The 16,595-nt window shown below is 45.4% G+C and overlaps 1 protein-coding gene across 1 annotated transcript in view; it reads left to right on the top strand.

The window, feature by feature from the left end:
* Nucleotides 1–16,595, top strand: part of LRRC28 (leucine rich repeat containing 28) — a 38,568-nt gene that overhangs the window by 16,603 nt on the left and 5,370 nt on the right. Inside the window, exons 5-7 of the mRNA XM_015569127.1 lie at nucleotides 3,933–4,139; nucleotides 9,775–9,877; nucleotides 15,402–15,577. Coding sequence (XP_015424613.1) covers nucleotides 3,933–4,139; nucleotides 9,775–9,877; nucleotides 15,402–15,577 — 486 coding nt within the window. The remainder of the gene's footprint in view (nucleotides 1–3,932; nucleotides 4,140–9,774; nucleotides 9,878–15,401; nucleotides 15,578–16,595) is intronic.

The following is a 16,595-nucleotide window of genomic DNA, read 5'->3' as shown; positions in this document are numbered from 1 at the left end:
TTTCCCCCTCTGTGGTATGTAGCTGCTCAGAGTTTAGTCTTGTATTTTTTAACCTGGCTCCGTAGGGGCAGCCACTATGTATAGCTGAGGAGCAGCCATTGATTTGGAAAGTTCGCTCAAACACTTCCAGCCCGCGAGGCTCCTGTCTTACGCGACTTGAAATGTGTGTGGATTGTCAAGTGCCTTCAGAGGGTGTCAGCTGTCACATCTGCCCTGCTGTTGACTTTGTGCAGACTCTCGGGTCTTCCCTGCTCGGACACACGGTTCCTCGGTTGTGGAAGGATTTGTGGAGAGCATATCTAGCACTTCATCTGCTCTCTCCTTTCCAGAATCGCCCAATTAAATTTATGGCTGTTCAAACACTCATTCCAGCGGGGTCTGCAATCCCAGGCTAGCAAAGCACGTGCTTTCCTCATTCCATTTGCCACTTTTAGCTAAGAAAAAAAAAAAAAAGCTGTGAGATTTTCCCCCAACCCCCAAGTCAAGGATGCTCTCTGCCTGCAGGCTGCTGGCTGTCCTAGCCATTCCTCGGCAGCCCTGCCTTGGTAAGCTCGCATTTTTGAGACTGAGCTCGGGCCCTGGACTGGAGAGGAGCTACCCCAAGCAATAAAAGGCTGCAGACTCCCACTGTTCTTGAATGAAGCTTTAACAGGTTCCCAAGAATAGACACTTACGAATTTGCCTGCCTTTGGGTGGTTTCCAGAGTCCTGAAATAGTTGATTCTTTACAGTTCTGTCCAGTGTTCTGCTTGTTTTTGGTGGAGAGACTTCACCCAGCTCTTCACACCACCTTCGGCCCCACTCTTTTGAAATATTCTTAAGCCATTTATGTAATATATTTTTATTGATTTCAGAGAAGAAGGGAGAGGGGGAGAGAGAGAGAAACATCGATGAGAGAGAAACATCAGTCGGCTGCCTCCTGCACACCCCCTATTGGGATTTGAGCCCGAAACCCGGGCATGTGCCCTGACTGGGAATCGAACCTTTGACCTCTTGGTCCATAGGTCAATGCCCAACCACTGAGCAACACCAGCCGGACTCCCTATACTAATTTGAGTTTAGAAAGTGAAATGAAAGCAATCATTATAATGATATTTTATTCAGATAGTGTGATACGGATTATTTGTAGTTATTCTCTTCAAAGTAATAAAATAAAAAATAAGCTTTTATGCTGGACTATGATGCTTTGATATTTCTTGAGGCAGCGGTTATAATAGTTTTATGCCAACAATGGACACCTGGTGATCTCATTCAGGTCAAAGACTCCATTGTGCTACCTCGGTGAAGAGGAAAAATAGCCTACCTAGAAGAAATCTGGGAAGCAGACAATCACTAAAATACAACATAGAAATGAAAATCGGCGTATGTGGTCTCCATTAATCTTGCCGAACGAAGACAATAAAGGGTTTTTCTAAGTAGCAATTCGTGTATTGACACAAAGCAATGACACAGATGCTAAGTTTTAGAATAAATGCTTTTCCATTTCAAAGACAGGCTGTGTCTAAAGAAGAGATAGAGGCCACTTCAGTCTACCGGTGGGTTAGATTATAGTTGGCCCTCAGGGAGAGCACTTTCAAGAAACGTTTTCTTATCTTCTATAGTAGTCTCAGGGCATTTTACTAGGGTCAAATCAACCATTTGGTTAGATAACCAATAAACACCTGGTAAGTAACTTATTTTGAATGACATTGAAAGAAACTTCAGGGCATAATTTAATCGCACAAAAAGCACCAGGTAAAATGTCACAACTGTGATTTATTTTTTGAAGTATGTCTTTCACATTTTAAAATTTCTATTGGGAATTAGTTGCCAAGTCTGACACCCAGACGTAACTATTTAAGTCCTATCAGTGTCCGTTGTGTTTCTCCGATGTCGTGGGTTTCAGAGCATTTTATTTGAAAACTCCCAAATACTATGTAATCGTCTTTCCTAATTAAGAGGCCTTCTTAATTGCTTGTTTGCTATTACGTCTATTAGACAAATGCATAGTTAATAGATTTTTTTTTTCAGTGAGCTTTCTGGTATTGTTAATTTTGTTCTTTCTTGTGATTGTTTGTTATTAAACATAACCTGCCACACATTCTTATGAATATATAGCAAGTTCCGTACGATTGGTTTTCATTCTTTTATTTCACCAAGGTAGTCCTACCCATTTTCTGAAAGATCATCTACTTTCTAAGAGCTCCTGTCTCTAGGTTAGACATAACAAACATGAACATACTGTGTTCATAATTGATTCTGTGATAAAACTGCATAATTAAAAAGGCACTTATATTTAGAATTTACATTGAGAATATTGTGTAGTTTAATGAGCTGAAAAATAATTGTTTTCTGCCATGTCTTGTTGAATCTATGGATATTTCATTTAATCACTTTACGTACATGTTATTCTGGTGTTTTTATAGATGATTTCTTATTTTAGTTTAAAAATATATTTTTATTGATTTCAGAGAGGAACAGAGAGGGAGAGAGAGATAAACATCAGTGATGAGAGAGAATCATTCATCCATCGGCTGCCTCCTGCACGCCCCCTACTGGGGGTAGAGTCCGCAACTTGGGCATGTGCCCTGACTGTGAATTGAACCATGACCTCTTGGTTCATAGGTCGCTACTCAAGCACTGAGCCATGCCAGCTGGGCTGTAGATGATTTTTTAAACATCAAACCACCAGATCTAAATATTTGAATAAATAACCCAAGTGGCACGGCTGATGAGTGACAGGGTTATGGCTCGAATGTATTTCTACGTATCAGTATGAGCCTTCCACCGCCAATCTAGAGCGAGCGAGTGAGCATAGAGAGGGACACGCCGCTACGCAGAATGGAACCTGGCCCTGAAATATTGTCCTCTTGTCTCTGTGTGCTCTCCCCTACCTGCTGTGGTTGGCAGCTCCCATTAGAGCTGTCTTCGTGGCACCGGAAAAAGCCAGTGCTTGAAAAATACCATGCCCTGTTATTGACTCTGTGGTCACTGCCCTGGCATGGAATGGGTGGCTTCCTTCCCATTCCCATTTAAATTTCAGATGAGGTCCGTGTGCATCAGCAGAGAATGATGGTCCAGGGAGCCGACTGCTTTCTCTGTAGAAATGGCACTCTCGTGTGTTATTTTTATGCTTCGTGTAAGTAATTACTGCGTTGGCAACAGGGAAGTCATTTTCGGGATATTCTATAAGTAGCTGCAAAGTTGGAAGGTATTGTAGGTGTAGCATAAAAGGAAACCATGCAGACAGCCGTGAAGTTAGGATTATTCTAGCCACATTGAGGAAATACAGTCTGCAAACGGATGTTTACTCCTTGGGGAGTGGGGTGCTGACAGGGAGACCAGCTGGGAAGAGTAAGATCCCACTAATGTTCTAAAAAGAATGCATTGAGACGCTCTATCAGTAATATCACACTAATACCAAGATGACTTATCAATGAATATTTTTGAAGGTGTCAGTAGTGTTAAATCTATTAAGGATAAAATTAATTATAGACAATTTTATTAAAAAGAAACATAATACTTGCCCGGCCAGTGTGGCTCAGTAGTTGAGCGTCGGCCTATGAACCAGGAGGTCATGGTTCAATTCCTGGTCAGGGCGCATGCTTGGGGTTGTGGGCTCCATCCCCATAGGGGTTGTGCAGGAGGCAGCCAATCCATGATTCTCTCTCATCACTGATGTTTCTTTCTATCTGTCTTTTTCCCTCCCCCTGCCTCTCTGAAATCAATAAAAAACATATTTAAAAAAACAATTCTGGCAGGCTCCTTTAAAGACACCTGCCCAGGTTGGATCATTTGCATACTCGATCTCAACCTCCGCATTCATATCTATGGGAATAGCTGCAGCTACTGGTGTCATTTGGTTGAACTGTTGCGGTATTGATTCATTTGATTTGCTCAACCTAACTCATGTAACCAGGATGCGATTTATCTTAATTTTGGTTTTGGTTGTAGAGGTTGGCGATTTGAAGGAGCTGCAGACACTAGACATTTCTACCAATCGTTTGCTAGCTTTACCCGAGAGGCTTCACCTGTGCCTTTCTCTGCAGTACCTCACCGTGGACCGAAACCGGCTGTGGTGTGTGCCGCGCCACCTCTGCCAGCTGCCCAGCCTCAATGAGCTCTCCATGGCCGGAAACCGGCTTGCGTTTTTGCCGCTTGGTAAGTGAGCGCGTGGGTACGAGAAGGCAAAGAGGCCAGGGAGTAAGCTAGGACACCTTTGGCTCCTTGACTGGGAAAGAGGAGTTAGTTTTCTTCATTCTGTTTGTCTTGAAGATTCCTCTCTCAGTTCATCTTTGCCATGAAGAAGGCAGGATCCTGCCCAGGTAACGAAGTTCATTTCAGGGTTTGAGATTAAAAGAAAAAAAAAATCTGTGCAAAAAACATGATTAGGGACAAAACGTGAAATATGAGGTGATTTACTCTGAAAAAGGATTGACATATATAGGGTATCCCCCAAAAATGTCTACACACTTTGAATAATTGTAAAGGCATGTTTATCAAAATACATTTCATGTTCAAAATTGAGCCATCAGCGGTTAAAGTGCGTGTGCATTCTTGGGACACCCTGTATGCATATGTACACATATGTAGTATATTTTAAATGTAGATAACCATGCAACTGACGGGTTATCGAGCAACATGAAAGGGTGGCCACTAGTACAGATATATCTGTTAGATATGGGCTTCTATGTGGAAACATTTGTATCGGGTGTTCTAATGATTAGCATTGCCAGGTAAGCAGACTAGACATTTTTAAAGACTGAGCTAGAAATGTCACTCTGAACCTAGCCGGTTTGGCTCAGTGGATAGAGCATCGGCCCATGGACTGAAGGGTCCCGGGTTCTATACTGGTCAAGGGCATGTACCTTGGTTGTAGGCTTGATCCCAGGCCAGGGAGCCTGCGGGAGACAGCCAGTTAATGTGTCTCTCTCACATCGATGTTTCTCTTTCTCTATCTCCCCCCTCCCTTCCACTCTCTCTCAAAATCAAGGGGAAAATGTCCTCAGGTGAAAAACAAATGAACAAACACAAGAGATGTCACTCTGGCTAGTAACATTCTCCACTGCTGACTTGTGTAGTTGGCCCATTCTGACATAATACACTAGTATGTAAACAAGCATTGGCCTTTAATAAAACAATACATTTATTTTCACTGAGAATTGAATTCTTTTAACTGGTAAGAAACAAAAGTGCCACTTAAGAAAATTTCAGTACAAAACCGCCCCCAGTCTGTGCTGGACAGTCAGCATGAGCCTCCTTCGCTAGGATCTTCCCTGAAGGAATTCCTGGGGTTTATTGAAATCCCTGCCCTAATCCGGAAGACAGAACTAGCTCACAGTGATCTGGGCCTCTAAAGGAACTGGACACGTTGTTCATCACTCAGCTCTCTGGCAGTGCCTCCTGACGTCTCACCTGGACACTGGGCACAGTGCCAGTCCTGGGGCACCCACAGCACCCATGCAGCCTGCTTGATGGTACCATTTCCTGGTTACAGGGGAGCGCCCTGCTTCTGTGGGGTGATCTGTTGACGGAGGTTGTCTAACTCACAGCGAAGCAGGCCGCCCCACCTTTAAACTCCAGCTCTGCCGCTGGAGAGCTGTGTGAGCTGGGGCTTTGGAAGGCTTTTTCGTTTGTATAAGGCTCAGTAACAGGGCAATATCAATACCTACTTCATACTGCTCTTGAGAATTAAAGAAGATTCTTTTAAAACACTATCGCTCGTAAATACTGCATAAGCACGCAGTCAGTATAACCTGCCTTTATTGTTTCCCAAGACTGAAAGCAAGGCTTGGAGCTGTGTGTCTTCCCTTTTGTGCCCCAAGAACCTAGCACAGTGTCGAGCCCATTGCTTGTAATAATGTCTTTGTTACCTGAACTGTGGGACAGAATTCGATTTCGAGATACTGACACCTGCATATTTATACCAACAACAAAGGCACACTTCAGTCATTCAAATTCATTAAAATCCACTTACTGTAATTTAACAGTTGTTGATTCACTCTGTATAAAACATCTGATTAAATTACAATTCACTGTGAAATCTTACTTAGCAAAAGTTGAATAGATCGGAAAGAATATGATTATGTAAAAGATTTTGTGGAGCGTGTGAGTATTTGAAGAAGCTAGCACTTAAAAAATTCATTATTCTGAAAAAGTGGTTGAGAAGTTCTCTTTGTAAAAGGCCTCATGTAGGTAATTTATTTTTTAGTTTTTAATATGTTTTTATTGATTTCAGAGAGAGGAGAGGAGAAGGAGAGAAACATCAATGATGAGAGAATCATTAATCGGCTGCCTCCTGCACACCCAACTCTGGGGATGGAGCCCAAAACCTGGGCATGGGCACTGGACCTCCTGGTTCATGGGTCGACGCTCAACCACTGAGCCACACTGACTGGGCTCATGTAGGTAATTTATATTACCTTTAAAGTATTTTCCGAATAGACTATAAATTACTCTAAATTCATTACGAAGATACCCACATTTTATAGGCATTAAAAATGTAATTATGGCTAATTAGATATCCAATCGATCAAACTCTGATTATTGGTATAATATCGATAGAGCATTCTGAACAACCTATTTTGGTCTGTTGCTTTCATGGTGCTGTCCCTTTTGGCTTGTCATTTTCTTGAAGAGAATCCATCATTCATCTTTGATAAAAGAAATGAGTTTCACCCTGGTCAGGTCTCGGTAAACAGATCCTGTTGGTCCTGGCCCGGGCTGCGGTGCCGTGCTTGCTTTGACACGGCAGCTCAACAGCAAGCACCCCCACACATAAGACCTTTTTGTTCCCTCGGCCGCCATGTGGGCCGCATATGCCGGAGCCTTGAAGTTCAAGGAAAAAGAGTTGGAGTCTGTGCAAGACCGCTAGCTTTTGCTAATTTGCAAGTCACAATACTTTGATCTGGGCGTCTGGAAGGAAAAAAGGAAAACACTTTAGACACTTTAAAAAGCCACATGAAGAAGTTCTTTGTGGCTCTCGCATCTGTGCAGATGTTCATTTCCTTGCTTTATGAAGTTCACGTCCTGAGCATTTTCGCACAGGAACTAGGAAGGGTGTTATGCATGACATATTTTATTGCAAGATATTGGTCCATTAAAACTAACAGAAGGAAGAAAACGCACCAGCTCATTAGCTAGTGGGTCGCTGATACCTTCCAAAGGTAATTATTGCCCGGCCAGTGCGGCTCAGTGATCAACCTATGAACCAGGAGATCATGGTTTGATTCCCAGTCAGGACCCATGCCCGGCTTGTGGGCTCCATCCCCAGCGATTCTCTCTCATCATCGATATTTCTCTCTCTCTCTCTCTCCCTCTTCCTTCCTCTCTGAAATCATTTCTTAAAAAAAGATTCACAAAGTTAGCTACTGAGTGGAAATTTTCTCTTTTCAGAATAGAATAGCTCAAAGCTTTTCCCTGCAGAAAGCACTTACACGTCAGCCTCAATATGATCAGAAAGACCACTCCGTGTGCTGGAGGTTCTGCCGGCGGACAGCTCTCCGGCTGCGTGCTCCTGAGGTTGTCACAGCGCTGCTCCTACAGCCCGTGACCTTGCTGGGTGTTAGGTGTCGCTGCCTCGCCAGCAGGCCGTGCTGTGTCAGCTAATGCAGGAGTGGCCTGGTTCTCTGAAATTCCGCAGTCTTTTGTGATTTTTCTCTTTATATCCAGAAGGGAGAGGTAAAAGAAACGAAGATGCATTGAGCGCCCATTAGTATGCAGGGGATCGAGTTGGCATTGTGTGCACTGTTGAACCCTCATAATGAGCCTGCGGCCTGGGTCCTATTCTCTCCTTTTCACAGAGGAGGTGACAGGCACTGGCATTTCCCCCAGCAGCACGAAGCACGCAGAAGGTGGAAAGCCAGGGTTCAGACCCAGTTCTGACTCTAAAGCCCACATCATCGTGTCAGTTCACTACTGTTTTTTCATCCTCTCTATGAGATTGTGTTACTTGGCAAGTTTAAATATTTGTATTAAAAACTCACAGCCATGTGGTATACTGGCTAACACGTAATAGACTTTAGCACAGTCGATTCCTGTTTTCTTTCAGCTTCAATAGAAAATAGTTCAGCTCCGGCCAGAGGTGTTCAGTGGTTAGAGTGTCAGGCTATGCCAGTGATGGCGAACCTTTTGAGCTCGGCGTGTCAGCATTTTGAAAAACCCTAACTTAACTCTGGTGCCGTGTCACATATAGAAATTTTTTGATATTTGCAACCAGAGTAAAACAAATTTATATTTTTGATATTTATTTTATATATTTAAATGCCATTTAACAAAGAAAAATCAACCAAAAAAATGAGTTCACGTGTCACCTCTGACACGCATGGCATAGGTTCGCCATCACTGGACTATGCACTGAAGGGTTTTAGATTTGATTCCTGATCAAGGGCACATACCTGGGTTGCAGGTTTGCTCCCCGCCCTCGATTGGGGTGGGTGTGGGAGACAGTCAGTCATGTCTCTCACATCTATGTCTCTGTCTCTCTGTCTCTGTCTCTCTCTCTCTCTCTCTCTCTCTTTTTCCCTCCCTTCATCCCCCCCTCTCTTCTCTCTCTAAAAATGGATGGAAAAAATATCCCTGAGTGAGGATTAACAACAGCAGGAAAAAAAAACATTAAAAAAAGAAAATAGTTCATTCCATCACGAGCCTACTGTATACAATAACACCCCCAGCCGAAGAGGCGCAGAGAGAACTCCCTGGAACTGAAAGCCCACGATAAGATCTAAGCCAGCTGCGTTTTACACCATCGACTCCTCATTGTTTCCTCTGCACCCAGGATAGGAACGAAGGCTCAGGGTATCGGAAGCAGCCAGTGCCAGCTTAATGTAGCTTTGTGCTGGGGTCTTTGCATGCTGCCTCCTCTAATTGCACGCGCTCTCCCTTCCGTGTAGCTCAGAGGAGAGAGGCGCCTCCTCTGCCATGTCCCATTTTGTGTCCTTGGCTCAAGTGGATGAATCACCCTCTCCCAAGGCCGTTGCCTCCAACCCTCTTCTGTGTAGTTCAAGTCCAGAAGAGCGCCAGTACCTTTTGCTGATGCGCTTCATCAAGTTAAAATTTTTTTCATGATAATATGTTTGCTCATTTTCCCCCTTGGAAATATTTTTCTGGTGTTTTTTCTCAAATGTATTTTTATTGACTTCAGAGAGGAAGGGAGAGAGAAACATCAATGATGAGAGAGAGACATCGATTGGTTGCCTCTTGTACGCGCCCTGACCAGGGCCGGGGATTGAGCCTGCAACCGAGGTACGTGCCCTTGACTGGAATCGAACCCAGGACCCTTGAGTCTGAAGGCCCACGCTTGATCACTGAGTCAAACCAGCTAGGGTGAGAATTCTCTCATAATTGACCCTCTCCTGGAGGGCACACCTCCAAATATGTCCCTTACTAATAATCACGAGAATAATAATAATTGCCAGGTATTGGAGGAGGCTGTGTGCCAAGAATTCTGCTTGACAATTTAGAAACTCTGTTAGTAATGCCCACTGAATTTAAGAGGCAGCATTATCCCCCCTTTGTACAGATGGGGACACTGAGGACACACATTTTGTAAATAGAAGGAGAATTCAAACCCTGGGCGTCTGACTCTGAGATGGTGCTCCCGTGATGAGCGTCCTACACGCCTCACCGCTGGTCAGCTCAAGCAGGGACTCCTTCCTTAGCCCCCTAGGGACTCTAAAAGGCACATCTGAGCCGAGAGCGTATTTGGATTGTGTCAGAGTCGTTTCATTCAATTTTCCGTTTCATGTTGTATTGGTGCGCGGTTACAGGAGTGATGGTACTTTGCTTTCTGGTCCAGATCTAGGTCGATCGCGAGAACTGCAGTACGTGTACGTGGATAACAACGCCCACCTGAAAGGCTTGCCGTCCTACCTGTACAACAAGGTCGTCGGGTGCAATGGGTGAGCGGACGTCCCGTGTCAGCCTGTGCCCAGCTCTTTGCTGCCTTGGTTTCTGTTTCATTATTTGGTCTTGGTCTCACTTAGGGAGAGATGGACTGTTTTGATAATCCTGCTCAATTTTATCTTTGGCCTGAATATGCTAAACCACATACCTTTAGAAGCTAAGCATTTGGGGCAAGCAGGTTAGAGCGCTGTCATTCAAGTTCCGCCAGTCAGCTGGGAGTTCAGACAGGACACAAGTAAAAAATGAATCTCTGCATCTCATTCTAAGCTCAGGATCAGTCACAGAACGGGCGTGTCAGCAGTGACGTAAACGCTGTCCTCCTCAGTCCTCCACTGCAGTGACCCCCTCGGATCTGGAACGGTACCACTTGGACTATTCAGAACTCAACGTCTGCAATAGCCCCTCATGCAGATCATGATTCTGGCAACCAAAGCAGATGTTTCACTTAATGGGGAATGAGAGGCAGTTGTTTTCAGAACCGCAATAACCTTTTCTTCTCAGTCGGGCTTTTAGAAAGATGGCTTCAGCCCTCTTGGCGTGGCCCAGTGGGTTGAGCAGTGACCCATGAACCAAGAGGTCGCTGTTGCATTCCCAGTCAGGGCACATGCCTGGGTTGCAGGCTCCATCCCCAGTAGGGGGTGTGCAGGAGGCAGCCGATCGATGTGTCTCTCATTGATGCCTCTTTCTCTCCCCACCCCTTCCCTCCCTCTCTCTCTGAAAAATCAATAAAACATATTAAAAAAAAAAAAAAGACAGCTTTAGCTCCTCCCGCAATAGTGGGTCGGACCCACCTTAAAATGCTTCCCAGAGGGGTTTGGGGTTAATGTAGGACAACCCAGCTTCCAGAACCTGCTTTTGACTGGCCCCTTGCTTCCCTCACTTAAAACAGCCAAAGGACGCTTGGAACACCTCTGAGGCCACTTAGCACGGTTGACTCTGCTCTCGTAATCCCCAACACCCTGCCTAACCTGCTTCTTACCATCGGCAGTTCTGGCCAGAGAGGGGATGGCCATCAGCTTGTGCACAGCTGTCCCCCTGCCGGCATGGCTCCGGGGGATGGACATCGAGCAGCGATCGCTCTCCGGAGAGCGTAGTGGCCTCCCCTAGGAGAAATCTCAGGGCTGTGATCTTAGGAGGGTCCTAGATGAGATCAGCGCCTGTGCAGGCTGATGAAATACCAGCCGGGCGGTGACTGCAGAGCCCCTGCGAAGTCAGTGGAGTTGTGAGGCTCAGCGGTTTCTACAGCTGGTGTGACAGCTGTGACTCCCTCAGTCAGTCACTGATCCTGACGCGGTCTTCCAGGATCCGCACGATGGCCCACTTCTCCCGGGGGAGGGAGATGCCCCATCACCGAGATCCAGGGCCTGATGCAGGCCAGCCCCGAGGATGAGGCCGTGTTATCGCACCAGGCCGGGCCTCCAGAGACGGCGCTGCAATGGACTGAGGCTGCGCCACGATTGAGGGAGCGGGCCTTCTGCTCCCGTGTTGAGATGTGGATGTTGTTGACGGCCAGAACGTTCTGTTTGTTCTGAGCAGGGAGAGATGTCTTAATCCTTGACTTGGTGTCTGGTAGCAGAGAAAGTGAATTTTCTGGGGGCTCCAAATCTTTGAGAAAAATAAATGGTACTGCAAACTATGCAGATTTTTAGCTAGTAGCCCTCATTTTATTGTTGTTATTAATAGTGTGGTAACATTTTCCTTGGATACTAGCAATAAGAAGATAAAATTGTTATTAGAAGGAGAGCACCACACAGTCAGCTTTCTAACAGTGGTAGTTGGGAGTGTAGGCAGTCCCACTGAGAAAGGCCCAGAGGCATTTTTAGTCTGTTGGCTTAACTCAGCCTGCATTGTCACAGGTGCAATTCTGGTGCTTCTCTTCCAGAATTGCTCTTTAAAAGGTCTGGCTGGTATGGCTCAGTAGTTAGCATCAACCTAAGAACCAGGAGGTCACGGTTCGATTCCTGGTCAAAGGGCACATGCCTGGGTTGTGGGCTCGATCCCCAGTGTGGGGCATGCAGGAGGCGGCAATCAATGATTCTCTCTCATCATTGATGTTTCTAGCTCTCTTTCTCCCTCTCCCTTCCTCTCTGAAATCAATAAAATATACTAAAAAGAAAAAGAAAAGAAAAGACCTTTTCCTCTCCTGCATCACTTTGTGGGTGTTATTTAGTCTCTGATGAGGTCAAGGGAGGTAGGCCATGGCCAGCAAAAAGGTCCCTAACCCCTGTCATTGCCTCCCTTGCAGCCTGCATCCCATAGACCTGCTGCTCTCCTCCATCTTAGGCAGAGAAGGCATTTAATAGATGGATCCTAAAATGGATTTAATTAGCTCTTTCCATCCAGTCACGAAGAGTAGGAACTTCTGCTAAGAAAATTGTCAAAGGGAAATTAGACCTTATGCAAAACGAGGATCCACTTACTTGCTAGTGAGCCTTGGTAGTAGTTTCAGTCAGATCCCTGTCTTTCTCATTATTGGAGACCAGGAGAGCATTAGGGGAAATCTGGCTTTGAGTTTTCTAAACCTTTATTTGTTCCTCTATGTTATTAAATTCTTCAGGCGGTTCCACGCAGAGTCCGTCTGCAATTGGGTTAAGAACAGCAGCCGCCAAGGCAATAACAGTGTGAAGTAAATACTCACGAAGGATTGGCTTGTCTCATTGTTTTATGGCTTTGCTCGGGGTTCTCATACTACAGTGTGGCTATAAAGTTTGGGAACAAACACTCTTTTACCATGTGTTCTCCATAGCAACAGAACCAATAGAATGAGGTGAGGGGGTGGGTGGGGAGGGGGATATTAATTTATTTTAAGAAATTGGCTCTCCCTAGCTGGTTTGGCTCAGTGGATAGAGTGTCGGCCTGTGGACTGAAGGGTCCCGGGTTCGATTCTGGTCAAGGACACTTGCTCAGATTTTGGGCTCGATCCCCAGTAGGGGGACTGCAGGAGGCAGCCGATCCATGATTCTCTCATCATTGATATTTCTACCTCTCTTGCTCCCTCTCCATGGCTCTCTGAAATCAATAAAAATATGTTTAAAAAAAAAAGATAAAAAATGAAAAAGAAATGGGCTCATCTGATTGTGAAGGCTGGAAGTCTGAAATCTGTAGGCAGCCCGGGGAAGAGCTGATGAGGCAGCTTGAGGCTGAAGACACCAGAGGCAGAACTCCCTCTTCCTCAAGGCACCTGTTCTCTAAGGCCTTCAACTGACTGCATGCGGCTCCCTCACGTCACAGAGATGAGTCAGCTTTAGTCAAAGCCTACTGATTTATGCCCGGCCGGCGTGGCTCAGTGGTCGGGTGTCGACCTATGAACCAGGTGGTCATGGTTCAATTCCTGGTCAGGGCACATGCCCGGGTTGCAGTCCTGATCGCCAGTGGGGCGTGCAGGAGGCAGCCGATTAATGATTCTCTCTCATCATTGATGGTCCTATCTCCTTCTCCCTTCCTCTGAAATCAATAAAAATATATATCTTTAAAAAGAACAACAAGCAAAGTCTACGGTATTGCCAGGCAGGCTTTTTTTTTTGCCTATGGGTATACAGTTGTTCCGACACCCTTTGTTTAACACCCTAACCTTTCTCCACTGTATTGCCTTTGTACCTTTGTTGGAAATTAGTTGTCCACATAGGTGTGGGCCTATTTCTTGTTACTCTGTCTGCCCCATTCATCTCTTCGTCCGTTTTGACACCAGTAACACATAGCCTTGATTACCAGGGTTTTACAATCAGTCTTAAAATCGGGTGGTATTTGTCCTCCAGTTTTTTGGGGTTTTTTTGAAGTGTCTGACTGTTCCAGTTGCTTTGCTGTTTAGAAAAAAATCTATTCTGTAGTGAATTTCCTTGAACTCACAGGAGACATTCCTTTATGAAAACTAAACTATAACGTTAGCATTTAGAGTAGCCGTTCCCTTTGGAATGTGAGTTTTGCCTGTTAAAGGGTCCCAGAGTGGCCTTCTGAGCTCTCTTTCTTGAGCTGAGTGGAGAAATCGGATGGGTGACATCAGCTGATTCTAGGTCACATGTTCTCTCCTCTGAAAAATCTCAAAATCTTCATTCCCTGGACAGGGTCAGTCACTCCATCTTCTCTGACTAACATCAGAATAATTGTAATCATTCATTTTCCAAGGAAAGGGAGTCATCTTGTTAGTTTGTTCTCTCTCTTTTTTTAAAATATATTTTTATTGATTTCAGAGAGGAAAGAAGAGGGAGAGAGAAACATCAATGATGAGAGAGAATTATGGATTGACTTCCTCCTGCACGCCCCCTACTGGGGATCGAGCCTGCAATCCAGGCATGTGTCCTGACCGGGAATCGAACCATGACCTCCTGGGTCAATAGGTCGATGCTCAACCACTGAGCCACACCAGCCGGGCTGTTTGTTTCTTTAAGTATCTTGATTAACTGGCGAAGAGTTTGTTCTCCGGGAACCTTTTCTAGTGGAAGGAATGAGCAAACGAGGGGCCTTCCTAATGAACCAGCGAGCCAAGGGCTTCTTGCCACCCCTGTGCGCGCTCCGTCATGGCCCGTTTCCCGTGGAGGTTGGGGAGGTTGTCCCAGGTGATGTCGGGAGAGCCAAGGTCTGTCCCTTCATTAGAGGAGGAACGTGTGAAGACTTTCAGGTAACCCAGTGGTTGCAGGCAGGAGGTGGAATGAGGTCAGACTCGGAGTTTGGGTAACCCTGCAGGAACAAGGCCTTCTGTGCCTCCTGGTTATGCGTGGCTACAGGGAGGAGGGTGTGGCTTGGCTTAGGCAGTAGGTTTGGCCAAGAATATTTTCACTGCAAGTTTATGAAAGGCTCCAGTAAAGGTATCTTCTACTACTAAAAATCTATTTGCTCTGCAGGGTATTTTTCCACGCCAGAAAGTTCTACTAAACCTCGGTACTAGAACCTAACAGCACGTCCTTTTTTTCCTTTTAATTTTGAAAATGTCAATAAACATAAACGTGAAGAGGGTCATAAAATGAGGGTAAATAGAGCTCACAAAACATACCGTGTGGGTCCTGGGAAGGAAAGTTCCTTCAAAGTCTGTCCTCCCTGGAAGTGACTGGACCTCGGCAATGGTTTAGCTGAGTTCCAACTGGCGAATGTAGATTTCTGTGCCAGGTTTTATTTATTTTATTTTTAATTTTTGTTATTATTTTTTAAATACATTTTTATTCATTTCAGAGAGGAAGGAAGAGGGAGAGAGAGAGAAACATCAATGATGAGAGAGAATTGTTGATGGGCTGCTTCCTGCACGCCCCCTACTGGGGATCGAGCCCACAACCCGGGCATGTGCCCCGACTGGGAATCGAACCGTGACCTCCTGGTTCCTGGATTGACACTCACCACTGAGCCACACTGGCCGGGCTGTGCCAGGTTTGTGAAGGAACCCGGGAGAGCATCTGCTCGCTTTGCGGGTCATCCTGGCAGTTCAGCGGCGTCTTCAGATGTTCAATGTATATTTTGACGAACACATTTTTATTGGCACGTGTCTGCCTGTCCTCGTTGCTCACCCGGCCGTGAATGCCTGTCTCTCCGCAGCTGTGGGGCTCCCGTCCAAGTTTCCGAGGGGAAGCTGCTGTCCTTTTCATCCGGGCCCCTCACCGTCTTCCTCCCCGCCGAGGTGAAGGCCATCGGGACGGAGCAGGACCACATCCTGCCGCTGCAAGAGCTGGCCATGCGGAGCCTGCATCACTACTACCACCGTTTCCTCAAAGGTACGGGGTCCTCCCTTCCTGCTCCACCCCGTCCAGTGAACTGAGGAATTGTGTCTCATGCCGCCTGTTTCGGTGTTCTTTTATTTATTGTGGAAAAATACACCCAAGTAAAATTTACCACGTAATCCAGTTTTTTAATTTTTATTTTACTTTAATATATTTTTTGTTGATTTCAGGGAGGAAGGGAGAGGGAGAGAGAGAAACATCAATGATGAGAGAGAATCATGGATCTGCTGCCTCCTGCATGCCTCCACACTGGGGATCAAGCCTGCAACCCGGGCATGGGCCCGTGAACAGAATCGAACCCGGAACCCTTCAGTCCATAGGCTAGTGCTCTATCCACTGGGCCAAACAGCAAGGGGCAGTTTTTTTAAAATACAACCTTGGTTTTAGTACTTTTCATTCCCTTTAAATTTTTTGTTTTTCCTTTTTTTTATTTTCAGTAAATATGATTTAAATGATTGATTCTAAATGCCCGGTAGATTTAGGAAGAACTTAATGAAAGCTCATTTTCATCTCCAGTCCAGTCCCTTTTTTATTCTCTGTCTCTTACAGAAGTTTACAAACCCTCTCTGGTAAAATCACAACTTTCTGATCTTCGTTCTTAAAGAATACTTGCTCTTATTCTCTCCTTGCCTCTTCCTCAGGACAGCTTCCGGTTGCTCTTAAAAGAGTAGTTGTGGGTTCCATCTTAGTATCAAAAATGTAAAAGCATCTTCATTTCTAAATAATGTTCCGTTCTTATTCCATGCCTGACCGATAGAAGAATTTCCAACAGGCAGTACTTTTAACTAACTGAACTGACTTGGTAACAAAGAGAACTCTATTTAAAAGCCTGGTACTACAAAGAACTCTGATTTTTTTTATTCATGCATGATTTCCTCTTATGTTCCAGATCTGAACTTCCTGTCTCCCGTCTCGTTACCCAGAAGTCTCCTGGAGCTGCTGCACTGCCCCCTGGGGCACTGCCACCGGTGTAGCGAGCCCATGTTTACAATCGTCTACCCCGCTCTTTCCC

This window comes from Myotis davidii, unplaced genomic scaffold (genome assembly GCF_000327345.1).
Source record: "Myotis davidii unplaced genomic scaffold, ASM32734v1 scaffold164, whole genome shotgun sequence".
In the NCBI taxonomy this organism is placed as follows: domain Eukaryota; kingdom Metazoa; phylum Chordata; class Mammalia; order Chiroptera; family Vespertilionidae; genus Myotis; species Myotis davidii.
The sequence above is the reverse complement of the archived record's forward strand: the minus strand, read 5'-3'. Positions and strand labels throughout refer to the sequence as shown.